This window comes from Suncus etruscus, chromosome 15, assembly GCF_024139225.1.
Source record: "Suncus etruscus isolate mSunEtr1 chromosome 15, mSunEtr1.pri.cur, whole genome shotgun sequence".
Taxonomy (NCBI): domain Eukaryota; kingdom Metazoa; phylum Chordata; class Mammalia; order Eulipotyphla; family Soricidae; genus Suncus; species Suncus etruscus.
In genome coordinates this window covers 4,474,780-4,495,050 of record NC_064862.1, presented here as the reverse complement: position 1 = coordinate 4,495,050, position 20,271 = coordinate 4,474,780, and the positions used below count along the sequence as shown (strand labels likewise).

At 40.2% G+C, this 20,271-nt stretch overlaps 1 protein-coding gene across 1 annotated transcript in view; it reads left to right on the top strand.

Annotated features, from left to right (window-relative positions):
* The window catches only part of MAP7 (microtubule associated protein 7), a 145,094-nt gene that overhangs the window by 84,102 nt on the left and 40,721 nt on the right, over positions 1 to 20,271 (top strand). The window contains 3 exon segments of the mRNA XM_049788038.1: positions 1,109 to 1,186; positions 15,846 to 16,009; positions 17,543 to 17,660. Of these exon segments, the coding sequence (XP_049643995.1) occupies positions 1,109 to 1,186; positions 15,846 to 16,009; positions 17,543 to 17,660 (360 nt within the window).

The following is a 20,271-nucleotide window of genomic DNA, read 5'->3' as shown; positions in this document are numbered from 1 at the left end:
GATTGAACCTGGGTCAGCTATGTGCAAGGCAAATGGCTGGCCCACTATGCTTGGGCCAGCCCAGGCATGATCCTTAACCCCTATACAATTTAACTGGTCCTGGAATTTTTTTTTCTTTAAGGATAAAAATAATAGAAGATCAGCAGGTTAAGAACACAAATGCCTGGGCCAGAGAGAGAGCATAGGGATAGGGCGTTTGCCTTGCATGCAGAAGGATGGTTTGTATCCCGGCATCCCATATGGTCTCTCGAGTCTGCCAGGAGCAATTTCTGAGCATAGAGCCAGGAGTAAACAAAAAACAACAACAAAAAACCCACATATACCTAGTTTGATTGCCAGCACTGTATATAGTCTCTCTAGCACTGCCAAGAGTGCAGACAGAGCCAGAAGGAAGCCCTGAGCACTACCAGGTGTGACCCCAAAAAAAGAAAATAAGGAAAAATGCAAAATGTCATTTCCATTGGTGAAAATAGACAGCTATAGTTACGTGTTTCAAGTATTTAAAACTAGAGGGGAATTGCTTGAAAAGTCTTAGAAAACTATAGCAATGAAGTATATCACTGAAACTATAATTAATCATTAGGCACTAATTGATACTAAACAGTAATATTTTATTACATGTATTTAACAAATGGGCCAGTGAGATAGTACAGTGAGTTGGGGTAGGGTATTTGCCTTGCACACAGTTAACTCGGCTTCAGTCCCCAGCATTCCATATGGTCCTCCCATCCCCCCGCTAGGAGAGATTGTGATTGCAGAGCCAGGAGTAACCTTGAGTGCTGCTGGGTATGGCCCAGAAACAAAACAGAAGAAAAAGAAATGAACTGGGGGCCGGGCGGTGGCGCTGGAGGTAAGGTGCCTGCCTTACCTGCGCTAGCCTAGGAGACGGACCGCGGTTCGATCCCCCGGCGTCCCATATGGTCCCCCAAGCCAGGAGCGACTTCTGAGCGCATAGCCAGGAGTAACCCCTGAGCGTTACCGGGTGTGGCCCAAAAACCAAAAAAAAAAAAAAAAAAAAAAAAAGAATTGAACTGAAAAAAAAATTAGCCGTTCATAGTATGTAATTATTTTAAAATCTGCTCTTAACATTTTTTTCTTTCATTTTCAGACCCTCCACCTGTGCTAAGGGTTGATGACCGCCAGCGACTAGCCAGGGAGCGACGTGAAGAGCGAGATAAGCAGCTAGGTACACCTCCCTGACTTCCAGCTCTGCCTTTCATCTTTAGGATCACAGATACTTCATTGAGGAAACAGAGATAATAGCCAGGCACTCTAATATGCCCCTATGGGTTGTGCAGATGGATTTGGGAAACAGATTTTCATATTACAGGAACATAGTACTAAACTTTTATACAATAAGATCTTGTCTAGAATTAATATTATTTTTACTTCTTATAATCATTTTGTTTGGGGGGTTTTTTGGTGGTGTTTTGTTTGGTTTGGTTTGGTTTTGGGCTACATCCAGGGGTTACTCCTGGCTCTGTGCTCAGAAATCGGTCCTGGCAGGCTCAGGGATGCCAGGGATCGAACCTGGGTCTGTCCCAGGTCATCAACATGCAAGGCAAAAGTTTGCCCTAATGCTGTGCTCTATAATCATTTTGGTGTGGACGAGAAAGCATTCGTGTGTACATGCATGATGATTGGGCCTGCATTTCATAACTAAAAAAAAAAAGAATGACAAGCGTATGTTTTGTTTTTCATGTTAATAGTTATGAGCCCATTCACAGCTCCACCACGACTTTCCATGTTGTTGAGCTCACAGGGAGTTACTCTTAGCATGCTGCCCAGAAAAGTACAAAAGCTGGCTGGTATTGAGCACCTGGCTTCCTTTTTCTCTTTCCTAATGTCTTTGTGAATGATTCCTAGCTACCATTATTTGCCGTATAACCAGTGAGAGCTGGGTCACAGGACTGGTTTGCCTGGAAGCAGAGATCAGCACTCAGCAGTGATTGTTTGCTAGAACATTGAGCAAGGATGTGGGTGCCAGCTCTTCCTTTATTTGGATGTGCATTAAAGCAGAGTTGCTGAAACAGGATTCTCTCCTTCTATACTTTGGAAAGATGAAATGTCCTCGGTGTGCCTTTCTGTTTCATGAGTGTCTTTGTATTTTGAAGCTAGGACTTAGTAGTTCTAATAAATGACCTATAAATATTCTAAAGCTATACTGCATTCTCTAAGCACTCATGTGTCTATTAGGAACCCCAACTCCTATAGCTCATCTCTCTTTAATTTATTTTTTTACATACACAGGAACCCAGATTTGTGCCCTTATCTAGAAGCAGGGTCTCTAAACTCCATGGTCATTATTCACAGGCTTTTTTTCTTAATCTCTCTCACTTTAAAGTCCTATGAGGTCATTTCTTTTGTTGCCAAGGTCTTTTCAATGAAAACTTAAACAACTTGGGGCCAGAGCCACACAGAGGCAGGGCATTTGCCTTGCATGTGGCTGATCCAGGACGGACCTCGATTCGATTCCTGGGGTCCCATATGGTCTCCCGAGCCAGGAGTGATTTCTGAGCGCTGAGCCAGGAGTAACCCCTGCGTGTCACTGGATATGGCCCGAAAACAAACAAAAAACAAACAAAAACCTTCAACAACTTGCTGGAAGTGATCAGACTCGGGCCCTAGAATTTCCTAGGCTGGACAAGATGGGCCAGTGGAGAATAGCCCCATTAGGGTCCTCAGGGAGCTCTCTTCACATTAGAGCTCTCCCTCCTTTGTGCTGTGCCTTTTCCTGATCGTCCTTGGTTTGACAAGTGTACCAGAACCGAAAAGGGGGAAAGGACAAAATTTTGAAGCAGGAAGAGACTCCAGAGGAGTACACAGATGAAATGGACTCCTCTCTGGGTCACTGGCTTTGGATATATCTGAAGGAAAATAACTTCTAGTTCTCTTTGTTCTTACCCCATCCCAGTTAGGTCAGACTAGGCACAATTTCATGGCATCTTAGACTTTTAGCAGTGATGTAGGCTCATGACTGCTTGAGTAGAAGTCTCTCCATAACATCAGAAGATTGTGTGTGTGTACGTACAGAATAACCATATTCTGATTCATATTCATATTCATTTACCTCTAATACTCTGAAGTTGTAAAGATTTTTGCTTTATGCCTGACATTTTCTTTATAAGTGACTTGACTATTTTGGGGCCAGAGTAATAGCGCAGCAACCCAGGATGGACCTCGGTTCAATCCCCAGCATCCTATATGGTCCCCCAAGCCAGGAGTGATTTCTCTGCACATAGCCAGGAGTAACCCCTGAGTGTCACAGGGTGGGTGGCCCAAAAACAAACAAAAAAAAGTTACTTGACTGTATTTTGAATAACTAGGTTATGGAGGTGTTTTTTTTTTTTTTTTTAATGTAGCCCCATTTCAATTCATACGGGTGGTGTGGTACTTTACTCATTAATTCATGGCTTTACCAAACATTTTTTTAGAAAGCTTTATCTGCCAGTTATTGTGTTCAAAAGATAAATAAAGGTTAAGAGCCATGGGGCTGGAGAGATAGCATGGAGGTAAAGCATTTACCTTCCATGCAGAAGGTCATTGGTTCGAATCCCTGCATCCCATATGGTCCCCCGAGCCTGCCAAGAGAGATTTCTGAGCGTGGAGCCAGGAGTAATCCCTGAGCACTGCCGGGTGTGACCCAGAAAACAAAAACAAAAAAGGTTAAGAGCCAGCCTGCAAAGGTTAGCATCAGACTAGTGAGTAAGCCAATAAGCACAGAGTAATGCTAATACTAGGTGGCAAATGTGCCTTTAAGGGGAAATATTGATTGATTGAATATTGATTGAGGTGTTGAGACCCCACAGAAGCAACCAGACTAGTTTGGAGGTCCAGTGTTAACACTCAGGTGAAGATGAAGAGGTATCCTCTTAAGATATAAAAAAAGGCAGGGATTATAGAGCAAAGATGCAAGCATAAGTTAAGAGATCCAATATGAGCCCTATATTATATGGCTCAAAGTCATTTTCAGGTATTATATAATCCTCATAACATTTTAGAGTTTTGGTAAAAAGATGCCTGGATCTTTCTCCAGGATATAGAGATGCCTGGTTTTCTCTTTGCTCTTACCACTGCCATGTTAAATGGCCTAGTTTTTCTGATATCACCTTTATTGTTGTTCAAAAATTTAAAATTGATGAAATACATCGATTTCAATTTTTATTTATCTTTTGCATGAATTGCATTTTCTTTTTTTGTTTTGTTTTGTTTTTGTTTTTGGGCCACACCCGGCAGTGCTCAGGGGTTACTCCTGGCTGTCTGCTCAGAAATAGCTCCTGGAAGGCACGGGGGACCATATGGGACACCGGGATTCAAACCAACCACTTTTGGTCCTGGATCGACTGCTTGCAAGGGAAACACCGCTGTGCTATCTCTCCGGGCCCGAATTGCATTTTCTTTTATTTTTGTTTTTAGGCCTACACCTGACGATGTTCAGGGATTACTCATGCGGGGCCCATAGCAGTGTGAGAAATGGAACCAGGTTCACCAGAGTACAAAGCAAGAGCTTTAACCCCTGTACTATATTACTCCCAGCCCATCTCTTTGCATTTTTTCTCTTAGTTGAAAAGATTCATAATTTGGGGGATTCTTCTGACGATTTATTTTTGCTCCAGTAGTTCTGAGAATTATTTAGGCTACCCTAGTAATTTTTTTTTTTTTGCATTTTAAAGCAGTGCCTTTTTTTATTTTAAAGCAGAGCCTTTTAACCTGCTTTTTCCACTTATGCTATCATAATAGCAACTAGGTCTTGAGAGATGCCCTTCCATCTTTATAAATACACAAACACATGTAAATACATGTAACATATGTTTGTGAATCATCTCACAATCTACCATGTAATTTTAAACTGCCTTAAAAAAGGTAAGAATTTTTTAAGTAATTTTGGAAGATAATTTTTTTTTTTTTTTTTTTGCTTTTTGAGCCACACAGTGGTGCTCAGGCATTACTTTTTCCTGACTATGTACTCAGGAATTATTCCCAGCACCACTCAGGAGACTATCTAAAATGCTGGGACTCTTACCAGCCAAACCCAAGTTAGCTGTGTGCAAGGCGAATGCCTGACACTTGGCGTTTGTGTATTTTCATCACTCTGGCCCCCAAGCAGTGATTTTTTAGAAATGAAGACAGTAAGATATTAAAAGATAAGGGAAAAGTTACCACAGATCTTTCAACAGTGCTTTTTAAAAAACAGAAAGTTTATAATGTCAGTAGTTACTATGCTTTACAACTTTAAACCTTTTCAAGTTGGAAAGGGGGAGGTGAAATAATTCAAAATTCAAAATGATTAACCAGAGCTTCTGATTTGCTTATTAGAATTCACATTTCTTATAAGAAAGCAAAATAGAAAGGAGAATTTTATATTTTATTTCAATAAATTGAATCATCATGAAATACACAGTTACAGATTGTTCAGGATTGAATTTCAGGCATATAATGTCCAGCACCCATCCCTTCACCAGTGATTTTCCACCAGTGTCCCCAGTTTCCGTCTCCCAACTGCCCCCCCAGCTTGCCTCTATGCTCTATGGCATTTTTCTTCTCTCTCTTTTTCTCTCCCTCGATTCTTCTCTTTCTCTCCTTTTTCTCTCTCTTTCTCCCTTCCTTTCATTCTGTCTCTCCTACCCTCCCTCCCTCCCTCCCTCCCTCTCTATATTCTTTTGTTTTTCATTTTAGACACTGGTTTGCAAAATTACTGACGGAGTATCACAATAGCACTTTAGTTCCTTTGAAAGAAGAATTTGGTCTTACTGTTTTGTTTTTCATTTTTGTTTTGCAAACAGGAGTTTCTATTAATAACTTTCTGTGGGTTAAGTCTCTGTCATGCTTTAAGGCTTTTATGGTATTATGTCAGACTGTGTGTTCTTTCTACATAATCCTTCGATCTAGCACGTAAAACCTGCCATAATTCTTCATGTATGGGACTGATCTCCCATTTGGTTAAGCATATGGATTCTGAAAGATTTATTTTCATGCTTTAAAAGCTTTAGAATGAATTGGTGCTCCACTTTATTTTACCTGATTCTATTTAAACCATTTTTTAAAACTCCCCCTCTTGACTTCTGTCTCTTTTTCACCCCTTCTTTTCTAGTCTTTAATTATATTTTCTTCCAAAATGAAGCAAACCTTATTGTTTCTCATTGTTTCAATTTTCATTTTTTGTTGATAAGGGTTCAACAGTTATAATTACATAAAATGCAATGTTATGAAATGTTTCAGCATAACTTTATTTCCATATAATTTAACTGTTCTACAACTTTCACTCCAAACTAACTCTCCTGGGTAATTTCCTTTTTTTTGTTCTTTTTGTCTTTTGGGGGGGGGGCCCACACCTGGCAGTGCTCAGGAGTTACTCCTGGCTTTGCACTCAGAAATCGCTCCTGGTTGGCTTGGGGGTCCATATAGGATGCCAGGAATGAAACCCGGGTCCATCCCAGGTCGGCCACATGCAAGGCAAATACCCTACCACTGTGCTATCGCTCTGGCCCCTCTTTTCGGTAATTACTATGTTTTTTCCCTTTTCATAAATTATTTCTATGATTTTGGCAACTTTTCTAGAAAACATTTCTCTTCATCTGTGCCCCAAACTGTGCTGTGACTGGTCACCACCTTGAGTACAGAGACCATTTAGCTTTCAGAGGTCAGTCTGAACTCTCGCTGGTCCTCTCTTCAGCTGCTGCTCGCATTGACCTACTGTGTAAGTGTAAGTTGCCATATTGTCTGTCCCTAAATCCATTCAGTCACAACTCTAGCTAACTCGCATTCCAATAAGTCTCATATCCATACCTTTAAATTTGTTGTCTTCACTATCATCCTAATTTAGGTCTTTACAAATTTATTTATGATGGGAGGGAATGATGATTAGAGTGGTAGAACACTTGCCCATTATGTCGGAAGCCTTGAGCTCAATATTCAATTCTTGTTGGGCCCCGAGCATCACCAAATCCTGCAGCCCCAGAGCACCAGGGTCCAAACAAGTATTGATCTTGCAGCACTGGGTCTAACATTACAGGTAATAGGACCCAACTTGCTAGCACCACTGCATGTGATCCCTATAAAAATAAATAAATTTCTATCTCAATCCCCAGAACTAACTTATAAGAATTCTTTATTCCTCCAGCTCTGTCATGCTTAGTGCCAATTTTTTCCAAAGCTTTCCCAGTCCTCATGCTCTCTTCTTTTTTGGGAAATTCTCTCGTTTCCTTATTAAATGTCTTACATAGCCTATCTTAGTTCACAATCTGGTTGTTTTTTCTATTACTGTTTTCCAATTGGATTTTTTCCTATCCTGTTATGAATATTGTAAACATTAAAAGGATATGACAATGGTCTTCTGACTTTTTTCATTTCTGGCTTTATCTCTTCTTTTTCCCCCTTTTTTTAAATACATTTTTATTGTGATTGAAGTGTATTACAAGTCTTTCATAGAATTATTTACGGTACATAGTGACAATGAATGAAGGGCATTTCCACCACCAGTATTGTCCTCCCTCTACCCCTGTTCCCAGCATGTATTCCATATCGTCCTCCTTTACCCCCAGAATACTAGTATAACTGGTCTCCTCTTTACAGCTTGTTGTAGATTGGGTATTAGTCCTGGTATCATTTCCCCCCCTCAATTTATGAGGCTGAATGATTCAAGTTATGTGATTCTTTCTGTTGGAGATAAAAAGGATAAGAAAAAGAGAAGAAAACATTTGGTAGCAACTACCAAAAAAAAAGAAAGAAAGAAAAGAAAATGTACCCAGCAAAAAACAAATAAAGAAAAAAGAAAAAAGAAGAAAGAGAAGGAAAATAATATTAAAAACAGACAAAACAAAACAAAAAGGAGTGCTGGAGTGGCAGGGTTTGGTGTTAGCCCCCACTTTTTTTTTTTTTTTTTTTGCATAGGCACACTAAGTATTGGGGAATAAAGGGAATTCCCATGGCCTAAGAGATTCAGGGTTTCTCCCCTCTTGAAGCATACTTTCATGGGAACAACCACTGGCTCCATATATACTCATTACCATATCCCAAGGGTTTTTTTTGTGGTGCCAGGAAACTTTCCTCTCAGTTGTGGATGAGAAAATATTTGATGAGAAAAATTGTTGCTAGCAATCTTGGTAATTGCACAGGTTATAGGACAAGTTCTAGGATAGAGTCTTTACGGTTCTAGAGGTTCTGTTCCATCTTTGTTGTTGTGTTCAGTCTTCTGTATCTTGTGCTCCCTGTTTTTGCTCAGTCCCTAGGATATTATGGTTCCAAAGGTTCAGCTCAGTCTCTGTTGTCAAAGTTGGGCCTCTGTACTAGGAAATCTTGATTTTTGTAAGAGTCCTGGGCTACAGGCTTCTGACTTTTTACATGACAGTGTTATACATAAACCAAATGTTTAATGAAGATTTCCTAGTTTTCCCAACTCTCCATTCTTTTGTTTGAACTGATTTTCCATTCTTTTGTAATAGCAATAAGGATGATGATAGTGTTTATTAAGCAGTAACTATGGGTCAAGCAGTGTTCAAAACACCTTACCTGTTAACATATTTAATAGCAAATTAGTACAGTGACTGTACATTTTATTGTATAAATCTGCCTTAATTGCTAATGTAACTTACTTTCTGAAGTCATTTATAAAATCCATTAGCTTCTATAAAGGGTAATAGGACTCTTTCTCTCTGCCATGTCAACTACTTAAGATTCTAAAATATGTACAGATTCACCATTATCCATGTTAAAATTCCTCCACAGGTGGTAATGCTTAAGTAGAGAGTGATTTGTTGGCCCCAGATAAAGATGGTAGATTTTTCTGAAGTTTTACAACTGGGTGTGCACCCAAGACTCATAAGTAAAGAAGTCTACCCTACCCTGCTTACACACAGCAAGAAAATTTCTGGATGCTGTATCATGGTCCTGGTTTTCAGTTGAGTGTGTAGTATTATATTTGTTTCAGATATACAGCATGGCATATTTGTCCACATTAAAAAATGCTTGTCACAATACATCAAGTTGCCATCCATCATCAGTGACATCATTCTTCTTTTAGTGAAGATTTCATTGTTTAGTGCTATGCTTTTTTTTTTTTTTTTTTTTTTTTTTTTGGTTTTTGGTTTTTGGGCCACACCCGGCGATGCTCAGGGGTCAAGGGTTACTCCTGGCTGTCTGCTCAGAAATAGCTCCTGGAAGGCACGGGGGAACCATATGGGACACCGGGATTCGAACCAACCACCTTTGGTCCTGGATCAGCTGCTTGCAAGGCAAACGCCGCTGTGCTATCTCTCCGAGCCCTAGTGCTATGTTTTTAACATGCTTTGCATGCAGCAAGCCCAAGTTTGTTTTCTTTTTTTTCTTTTATAATTCATCATGAAATTACAATGTTATTCTTGGATTTGAGGCACACAGTGGTCACCAGTGTCCACTTTCCTCCTCTAATCCTCCCAATCACCCATTTGCCCTCGTCTAAAAGTATACCTCTAAATAATGTCATGGTGTTTTAATGTTTAATGCATTATAGAATCAAATTTTTAATGCACTGTAGTTTACAGTGATTAGAGAATCAAATTAAACTCAATCTTAGATTTTTTTAGGAATGCTCATATTGTTTTGGGTTTTTTTTGGGGGGGGGGCACACCCAGTGATGCTCAGGGGTTACTCTGTGCTCAGAAATCACTCCTGGCTTGGGGGACCATATGGGACGCCGGGGGATGAACCCGCAATCCGTCCTAGGCTAGTGCTGGCAAGGCCTTACTGCTCCACACCACCGCTCCGGCCCCTTGAATGTCCATATTGTTCTCGAGAGAGGCTGCACCAGTCGACATTCCCACCAACAGAGAATGAGAGTTCCTTTCTCCCTACATCCATACCACCACTAGTTGTTCTTTTGATTGAGATAGAAATTTATTTATTTTTATAGGAACCACATGCAGCGGTGCTAGCAAGCTGTGCCACGCCTTTGTATTGTGAGGTGATTGTTTTTATATTTGACTATTTCTAGTAATTAGTAATACAGAGCATTTATTCATATCTTTGGTCATTTGTATTTCTTTTTTGAGAAAGTCTCTGTTCATCTCTTCTTCCCATTTTTGATGGGGTATATGTGTTTTTTTTAAAGTTCTATCAGTACTGTATTTATCTTTGATATATTAATCCCTTAACAGATGAGTGCTGGTAAACATAATATGCCATCCACAAATAATGAGAGGTTGACTACTTTCTTTCCTATTTGGTTGTTACTTGGTATCTTTTTCTTGCCTAATTGCTTATAGCAAGTACTTCTAGTACTATATTTAATAGAAGTTGGAGGCCCAAATTGATCCACAGCAACAGATGATCCTCTGTACATAGATAGCATGGACCCCAAGCCCCCCAATGCTTCATGAAAAGCAACCAAAAACAAAATATTGGTCTTCTTAGCAATTTTAAGTAATTAAGGTGATATTATTACTATAGATAACTTGTTACACATTACATTTCTTATGACTTATCTCTATGACTTACTTTACTTACTGGAAATTTGTGTTTTCTGATCCATTTTATCCCCTTTTTGTTTGTTTTGATTTTGGGTTACACCCAGTGGTGCTCAGAGTATCCTGTGGTACTCAAGAATTACTCCTGGGACCAAAGCAGTGGTGCAAGTGGTAAGGTATCTGCTTACGCCAGGAACTGAACACACACACACACACACACACACACACACACACACACACACACACACACACACACACACAAAGAATTACTCCTAGTAATGCTAAGTGGACCATATGAGATGCCAGGAACTGAACTGGGATTGGCTGCATGCATGGCAAGAACCCTACTTGCTATATTATAAACATCCTTTATTTTTATTTTTTGTAGTCCTCACCCCTTTTTTTCTGTATGAAAAGGTACTCTATGTATCTTGTTGACCTTGGATTTTAGAGTCCACTTAGAAGTGAAAGCATACTGTATTTACAGTCTTCCTCTCTAACTTCACTTAGTATTATGCTCTCCAAGATCTGTCCTTAGCAATTTTGAGATTCTGGACAGTGCTGTGGCTAGTCTTGGTATTCGGTTTTCTAAAATTGTTCATGGATATATTGTCTGAAAACTCCTGAGGCCCTCAGACAAGTTCTGAGTGGTTAAGGGATGAGAATTTTTGGGAGACATTGACATTAGTACATGCCAAAGCAGCTGTATCATAAACTAGGCTTGCACTGGAAAAAATAAATGCTTGTTCCTAAATGAGTTAGATAAGTCAGAGAATGAAGCTTGAAAATGAAGTGACTCATGTGACGAGGCAGTCATTATTTGTTTCTTCCTTTAATGCTAAAGATAAAAAGAATTTCTGAAAAGCAAAGAGTTATAAAGAAATAACAATGTTGAAGGCCACATTAGCACGAGAGCCTCAGGAGCTCTCCCCTGTATGATCTCACATTCCATTGTAGAGAAGGAACTTTAGTCACTGGGAGGTGTTCCACATCCTGTCTTCAGTAGAATAACTAACTCCTTGTTTGCTTCTCCAGTCAGACAGTCCAGAGTTTAAACTCCAGTTCCAGTTCCACCACTTAATTGTAAGACATCAGCCGTGTTGCTTCACTTCTGTGTCTCAGACTTCTCATAATAAAGTGAAATTAATAGCAGTGTTTACATCATGAAGGGGCTGGGAAGATAAGCCTGTAAATCACTTGCTGTCACACGAAAAGGCAGAGACATCTCACATGATGGTCGTAGAGATAAAAGAGGAGGAGGAGCAGGTCTTGTGATCCTATCGATAATGCCTTAGGAGAAGACAGTAGCTCATGTTTCAGAGCTCAGGCAGACACAGCTTGAGGATGTTTGTTCTTCCCAGTCTGGGACGTGGGATTCTGGAAGATCCAAGATCGGAGGTGCTGATGGCTGCATTATAAAAGAGGATATTTAGACTTGGGTTGAGGTAGTGGCAAAAAGGTTTGCTGGATAATAATTAGATTGTGTGCTTTTAGAAAAAACTACTTCAGCAGAGATTCACTACTCCTTGAACTCCTAGCCTTGATGAAAAGGAGTTGAGAGGGGGAAGATGGGGAACTAACAGAGGCCAATAACTAGGCACTGATTTTGATGTTTGGAGAAGATGTCCCCAAGAATAGCCTGTGGGGTGGATCTGATGAGGAGATAGACTGAAAATCAAAACTGAGAAAGAGAATTATGACTGCAACTACAAAGGGCCTGGAAAGCAGACACTAAATGTGGGAGAAAGTACTAATGTAAAATGATAGGGTTTGTTGTTTGAAAGTGTTGAGTTGAGTCAGAGGATTAATGCAGGAGAAATTGAGGTGACCCCTAGCTGTGTCTAACATAGAAATTTGAAAGTCTTGAATCTGAGAATACAGGAGTTAAAGGAGATTTAGAGTTGAGGCAAAGACTAATTGTCAGATTAGGTAATATGATGAGAATTTCATGTGGCAGTTCTGGCAGATGTGTGTATGGAAGGAACAGTGTTAATTAACAACTGGGAATATTGTTGTTGAATTGGAGCTAAATTAAAATTGCAGCACAAGATTTTATAGACAAATTGATTTTTCACTCCTCTTACACCTGAAAACCACTTGACGGCAGAGGCCTTCTCTTCAAGGCCAGGCTTGGGAGAATGTTTTTCTCTACTACACTAAATAAATTTTTTCTTTTTTCTTAAATGTTTTATTTAGGGCCCAGAGAGATAGCACAGCGGCGTTTGCCTTGCAAGCAGCCGGTCCAGGACCAAAGGTGGTTGGTTCAAATCCCGGTGTCCCATAGGGTCCCCAGTGCCTGCCAGGAGCTATTTCTGAGCAGACAGCCAGGAGTAACCCTTGACCCCTGAGCATCGCCGGGTGTGGCCCAAAAACCAAAAAAAAAAAAAAATGTTTTATTTAATCACCATGTTTACAAAAATTTTCACACTGGGATTTCAGTCAAGGGTTTCAGCACCCTTCACCTGTGCAATCTTTCTACTACCAGCATTCCCCCATTTCCCCATCCCACTCCAACCCCTGCCTGTCTCAGATCTGCCTCACCCTCTCACTATCATTGCCACAGTAGCTGTCATTGTGCTTAGTGCTTAGTGCTCTAGCTGCACTTACTGCTCTTTGTGGCCATCTGTTGTTGGGCACCTGGGTTGTTTTCAGAATTTGGATATTGTAAATACTGCTGAAATGAATATAGGTATGCAGAAGGCATTTTTGTATTGTGTTTTTGTGTTCCTAGAGTATATCCAAAGGTATTGCTGGATCATATTGGAGCTCAGTTTCCAGCTTTTTGAGCAATATCCATATTGTTTTTCAGAAAGGTTAGACTAGATAGCATTCCCACCAGCAGTGAATCAGAGTTCCTTTCTCCGCACATCCTCGTCAGCACTGGTTGTTTTTTCTTTGTGATGTGTACCAGTCTCTGTGGCGTAAGATGATACCTCGTTGTTTTGATTTGCATCTCCCTGATGATTAGTGATGTGGAGCATTTTTTTTTCATGTGTCTTTTGGCCATCTGTATTTCTTTGAGGAAATGTCTGTTCATTTCTTCTCCCCGTTTTATGATGGGGCTATATATATATATTTTTTTGTTGTTGTTGTTGTTGTTGTTGTTAAGTTCTGTTAGTACCTTGTATATCTTGGATATTGGTGGGTTTTGGATGAATAGTTTCTCTCATTCTGTGAGTGTCCTTTGTGTCTTAGTCACTATTTTCTTTGAGGTGCATAAGCCTCTCAATTTAATGTAGTCTCATTTGCTTATCTCTGCTTATACAAGTTTGAACAGTGGTGTTTCCTCCTTGAAGGTGCCTTTAGTCTCAATGTCTTGGAGTGTTTTACCTATGTTTTCTTCTAAATATCTTATAGTTTCAGGTCTGATGTCAAGGTCTGTAATTCATTGTTTTTTTGTTTTTGTTTTTTGGACGACACCTGTTGATGCTCAGGAGTTACTCCTGGTTATGCGTTTAGAAATCGACCCTGGCTTTGTGGGACCATATGGGACACCAGGGATCAAACCGTGGTCTGTCCTAGGTCAGCCACAGGCAAGGCAAATGCCCTGCCACTGTGCTATCGCTCCGGCCCCTCTTTAATCCATATTTTTTCTTTAGTTCATTGTTATTTGACCTTTATGGTGTTAGATAGAGGTCACTTTTTTGCATATGGCAGTTGTCCCAATACCATTCGTTGAAGAAGCTTTCCTTGCTCTATTTTGCATTTCTTTACCCTTTATCAAAGATTAATTGATTGTATATCTGGGGTTCATTTTCTGAATACTCAAGTCTATTCATTAATCTGAGGGTCTGTCTTTATTCCAATACCATGCTGTTTTGATGACTATTGCTTTGTAAAACCATTTAAATTTGAGGAAATTGATGCCTCCCATCTTCTTTTTCTAAGGGTTGCTTTAGCAATTTGTGGGCTGTTGTTCATCCAAATGAATTTAGGAGTGTTTGGTCCACTTCTTTGAAGATTGTTATGAGTATCCTTAGAGGGATTGCATTCAACCTGTACAATGCTTTGGAGAGTATTGCCATTTTAATAATGTTGATCCTCCCAATCCATGAGCAATATCTACACCTCCATTTCCTTGTGTCCTCTTTTACTTCTTGAACCAGTCCTTTGTAGTTTTGGCTAAGATCAAGTTTAGTATCTGTTCTTATCAGTTTAATGATTTTTTTATAATTATCAAAAATATTTTTAGTAATTGTTTTCTAAAAACACACAAAACAAGACCATATGTCTTGCAAAAACTATTTAAATCCTTTGGGATTATTTCTCTAGCTGTAGCTACAATATTATTTTGTTAATTTCTTACAGTTCCTTCTTTGTTTTCATTGGCTTGATAGCTATTTACATATTATTTATTTTGCAGTGCCAGGATTGAATCTCATGTATGCAGTTCCTGCATTTTATCTCTGAGCCACATCCCAGGCCCCATCATTGCTTTAGTTTTTCTGTTTGCTTGGGGGTCATATCTGGTAGTGCTCAGGAAGACAAATTTGGAGAACTATGAGGTAACAAGACTGAACCCGCACTAAACACAGACAAAACATTAGTTCCTTCTCCAGCCTTGGATTGTTTATTTAAAGAATAGAACTGATGGGGCCGGAGAGATAGCATGGAGGTAAGGCGTTTGCCTCTCATGCAGGAGGTCATCGGTTCGAATCCCGGCGTCCCATATATGGTCCTCCCGTGCCTGCCAGGAGCAATTTCTGAGCCTGGAGCCAGGAATAACCCCTGAGCACTGCCGGGTGTGACCCAAAAACCACAAAAAAAAAAAAAAAAAAAAAAAAGAATAGAACTGAGGGGCCGGAGAGATAGCATGGAGGTAAGGCATTTGCCTTGCATGCAGAATTCAGTGGTTCGGATCCCAGCATCCCCTATGGTCCCCCAAGTCTGCCAGGAGTAATTTCTGAGCATAGAGCCAGGAGTAACCCCTGAGTGCTGCCGGGTGTGACCCAAAAACCAAAACAAAAAACAAATACAAAAAAAGAATAGAACTGAGGAGTCAGAGAGATAGTATAGCAAGTAAGGCATTTGCTCTGCACACAGATCAAGAGGGTTTGATCTCTGCCACTCCATGGTCCTCCAAGCTGTATGCTGCCAGAATTATCCCTAGCTCAGCCAGGAGTCAATTCTGAGCACTGCCAGGCATACCGTCTCCCCCCACCTCCAAAAAAAAAAAACCCATAATAGAGTTGTTTATTCTGGGTATTGCTCTTGATTTCTGGTCTAAAAACATCTCAATATTAACTACTAGACTTGGTTTTATTTCTTTATTTATAGGTTTTGAGGTCATTCACAGTAGTGAATACAAACCAAAAGGCCTATATTTGTTCCAGGCAAGCCATGTATACCAAGAGAATCATCCAAGTTTCAAATCTGTAACTGTTCAATTTCTCTCTTTCGCTGAAGCTGCAAGAGAAATTGTCTGGCTGGAAAGAGAGGAGCGCGCCAGGCAACATTATGCAAAGCACCTGGAAGAACGGAGGAAAAAGCTAGAAGAGCAGAGGCAGAAGGAGGAGCGGAGGAGGGCTGCTGTGGAGGAGAAGAGAAGGCAGAGACTCGAGGAGGACAAAGTAAGTCCTCCACTGGGAATCTACTTGTTTGTCTCAGAAATGATGCAGATTGGTTTAGAAACTTTCCATGAAGATGCAGGGTCACGAAGCAACAGGGTTCAGAGTCGTCATCTTTAGAGTCTATTTCTAGGGAGAGTGTGCGGGGTGTGGAAGTCAGGTTGTAGATGGTAGGCTGGTATTGCCATTTAGAAGCCCATTTTGGGGCCAGAGCAGTGGCGTCAGCGGTAGGGCATTTGCCTTGCACGCGCTAACCTAGGATGGACAATGGTTCGATCCCCTGGCATCCCATATTGTACCCCAAGCCAGGAGCAATTTCTGAGCACAGAGAGCCAATAGTAACACCTGAGTGTCACCGGGTGTGGCCCAAAAACAAACAAACAAACAAAAATAAATAGCCCATTTCACTGTTTAAGCATTCTCTCTTGGCTTGGGTCAGTGCTACTGAGATATGATGATTACTCCAAATAACTTGGCTTTCTATAGAGCTTTACATTTATAAATATTTAACCCCTTTCACCCCTTGAATAACTGATAATACCAGTTTTTGCACCCCCTCCCAAAAAGGAAAAATTTATTCTCAAAATGAGGAATCTGCAGAACCCAAAACTCAGTAAATTGTAGACTTACAACTCACACATCCTCACGGTCTAATTTCTTTTGTTTTGTCTTTGTTTTAGGGCCACGCCCTGTAGTGCTCAGGAACTATTCCTGCTTAGTTAGTGTTCTTCAGGGAGCATGTGATGCCAGGGACGGTATCCTGGCAAGGCATGTGTTCCACGCCCAGTTCAATGTTTTTGGGGGGTTTTTTGGGGTTTTTTTTTTTTTTTTTTTTTTTTTTTTTTGGTTTTTGGGCCACACCCGGCGGTGCTCAAGGGTGACTCCTGGCTGTCTGCTTAGAAATAGCTCCTGGCAGGCACAGGGGACCACATGGGACACCGGGATTCGAACCAACCACCTTTGGTCCTGGATCGGCTGCTTGCAAGGCAAGCGCCGCTGTGCTATCTCTCCGGGCCCACCAGTTCAATGTTTTAAAATATGGCAACAGGCCAGAAAGTTAGTAACACAGGCCTGGTGCCTGTCTTATACACAGCTGACCTGGGTTCAATCACCAGTATCTTCTATGGTCCCCACACCAGCCAGGAGTAAGCCCTAAGCATGCCAGGTGAGACGATAAACAAAAATGGTAACATATTATTACCACCTGTATTTAGCAGCTGCTAAGGACTTGTACTATGTGCTTACGTGCATTGGTGGAAGTATTTTAATGCCAGTAGTATTAGTAATCTTTTTAATTTGCACACCAATTATCTATCCACCTAGTTATCTTTATCAACTGGGATCTAATTAATGATTTTAATACCCTTTCCAGCTTAAAAATAGTTCACTTTAAAATAAATGTCTGATATTAGGGAATTGAATAGGACAACTAAAATCAAAGTTTTAAGTTCCATCTCTCACTCTACTGTCCCTTAAATTGAAGAAGCCCCATCCGCCAGCTTGACTCTAATCCTCCACAATTTTGTTGGGTTTAAGGAACGCCATGAAGCAGTTGTTCGGCGTACGATGGAAAGGAGCCAGAAGCCAAAACAGAAACAGAACCGTTGGTCCTGGGGAGGAACTCTCCATGGGAGTCCCAGCATGCACAGTGCAGGTAAACAGACAGAAACCACCTCCTAAATGGTGTGTTCGTCCACCCCCCACTCCAATAATTGAAGTGCTATCCCTTCTTTCTTTCTAAGTCTCTATTTTTGCAAACAAACATTCTGCTGAAATAATTAGAACTCTTAATAATTACATGGTATGCAACTATTTGAGCTTTCCTCATTTGTTGCAGATTCTTTTAAAAATAGAAATCTACTACAAATATGTTTGTAACAGTGGTGCTTAGATAAAGATACCAATTAAAAAATAGCAGTCTTATGCAGTGTTTCTGAATTGACATGCTAGCCTCAACGACATTATTTTCTGAGCTCATTTGTATATGGATTTCAAGAGTATGGAACAGGTTACCTCCTACCTACAGTTACCTCCTTTTTCTTAGGAAGAATCAGCAAAATTCGTCGGAATCAATACTATGAGCCTTTGTATTCTTGCCTAACATGTCTCATCTTCATTCTCCGCAAAGAAAAAGAACATTTTTCTGAAATTAGAAATAGAAGAAATGTTAAAGCTACCTCTATCTTTAAGTTATAGAAAATCATAGTGAAATTTGGACTTATTGAAATTGTTTGATGTTTTGTACTGTAAATTCATTGCACCTTGAGTTGTATATAATGTATTAGTTGGTTTGTTGGGTTTTTTCCCATTTATGTGCATCAAATAGCCTTTTATTTTTACTTCGAAAAATCATTGTTTTACATTCTGTCCCCAGGTGATTTTATTGAATCATCATTCTCCTCTCTCGATTTAGCAGGCCTGGACCACCACTTCACCACTCTGAGTGGTACTAGAAAACCTGGTACAGACCTCCTTGTGGTTGTTGATTGGTAATCTGTAGCTAGTCCTGCAGACCTAGGGCCAGTTCATCAATAGCTGAACCATCACCACCTTAGTCACCACGCATGCTTCATATCCTGTTGTGTAGACCTAGATCTGGGATGTGACACAGTGTTTCTAAAGTGTGATGATTAAATAACTCAGGTGACTTAAAGGTGTTGAAATAATAGCTCTATGAGAAAGGTTTGCATTCTATTTAAATTAATATTTTGAATAACCACACCCCCTCCAAATTTTAGTTAATTACCTGGGATTAAATTTGGCATATTGCCCTTCTCTCCTACACTTAAAGACATGCATGCTTGCTCACACACACATCGCCTTCTACTATTGGCATTTTTAAAATAGCTCTGAATTGTTGTTTGCCATACTGCTTCATACCTAACATCATTGTATCTTCTATAATCTCTTTTTTAAAAAAAATCTAAAATTAGGGGTTTAGGAGCAATAGTAGAGTGGGTAGGGCATTTGCTTTGCATGCAGCTGCCCCAGATTTGATCACCATTACCCCATATGGTCCCCTGAACCTGCCTGGAGTAACCCTTGAGTGCTGCTGGGTGTGGCCCAAAAATGAACAAAAAAAAAAACTAAAAGCACATTACCGTAATTGGCATCCCTATAAAAGTGAACCAAATTTGAAAGAATTTTTTTTAAACTTTTCATAGTACCAAATACCCAGTAGAATTTAGTGGCGCATATAGGATCATTTACTTGTGCCAATTCATTTTAGGATAGTGAGTTTTAGTACCTTATTTTTTTCTTTGACTTGTTATGTTGTACATGTCTATCACTGAGCCATACATTATCTCTTTTTTATTTTTTATTTTTTTGGTTTTTGGGCTCTACCCAGTGACACTCAGGGATTACTCCCAGCTATGTGCTCAGAAATTGCCCCTGGCTTAGGGGGCCATATGGGACGCCAGGGGACTGAACCACTGGCTGTCCTAGGTTAGCACACGCAAGGCACATGCCCTACTGCTTGCACTACCACTCTGGCCCCGATACCATATTTCTTTTTAAACCTTGCTCCTTAGGAGAAATAAAGTTGTGCTTTGCCTTTTACTCTTTGTTTTCACTCTCGGAGTTTTGGGGGGTTTTTTGTTTTTGTTTGGTTGATTTTTGGGTAACACCCGGTGACGCTCAGGGGTTACTCCTGGCTCTGTGCTCAGAAATCACTCCTGGCTTGGTCATATGGGATGCCAGGTATCAAACCGAGGTTCAGCCTAGGTTAGTGCTCGTAAGGCAAATGCCCTACCGCTTGCACCACCGCGCCAGCCCCTGGAGTTTATTTTTAATTATTTTAAGTGCTGGGATTAAACCCAGAGTCTCCCATATACAAGGGAGGCGCGTCACCCCTGAGCCACCTTCCCCCACTCTCAAAGTTCATCCTTTACTACTGCTGCACAGAGTAAGAGAATCTAATGCTGTATTTGTGATTTGGATAAAATTCATATTTACAAGAACTGTATAGGACATTGCTATTGTGCTAGGATGAAGCAGTATAAGAGCAGTTTGAAAGTAATTAGAATTTGTCACTATTCTTAAAAATTAGGGCTGGAATCATCCATCAGGCAGATCTTACCTGTGTTTTTTAATAATACTCCTTTCATCCCCAAAAGCCTGATTCATGGTGAATCTTTGTGGTTCCAGTTCAACAGGCATCCTACAAATGAAATTTAATCCAAATTGAATCAATATCTTGTCTGATGACTTGTTCTTCAACAGCACTCTTGCTTTTTCTTTCTTTCTTCCTTTATTTTTCTTTC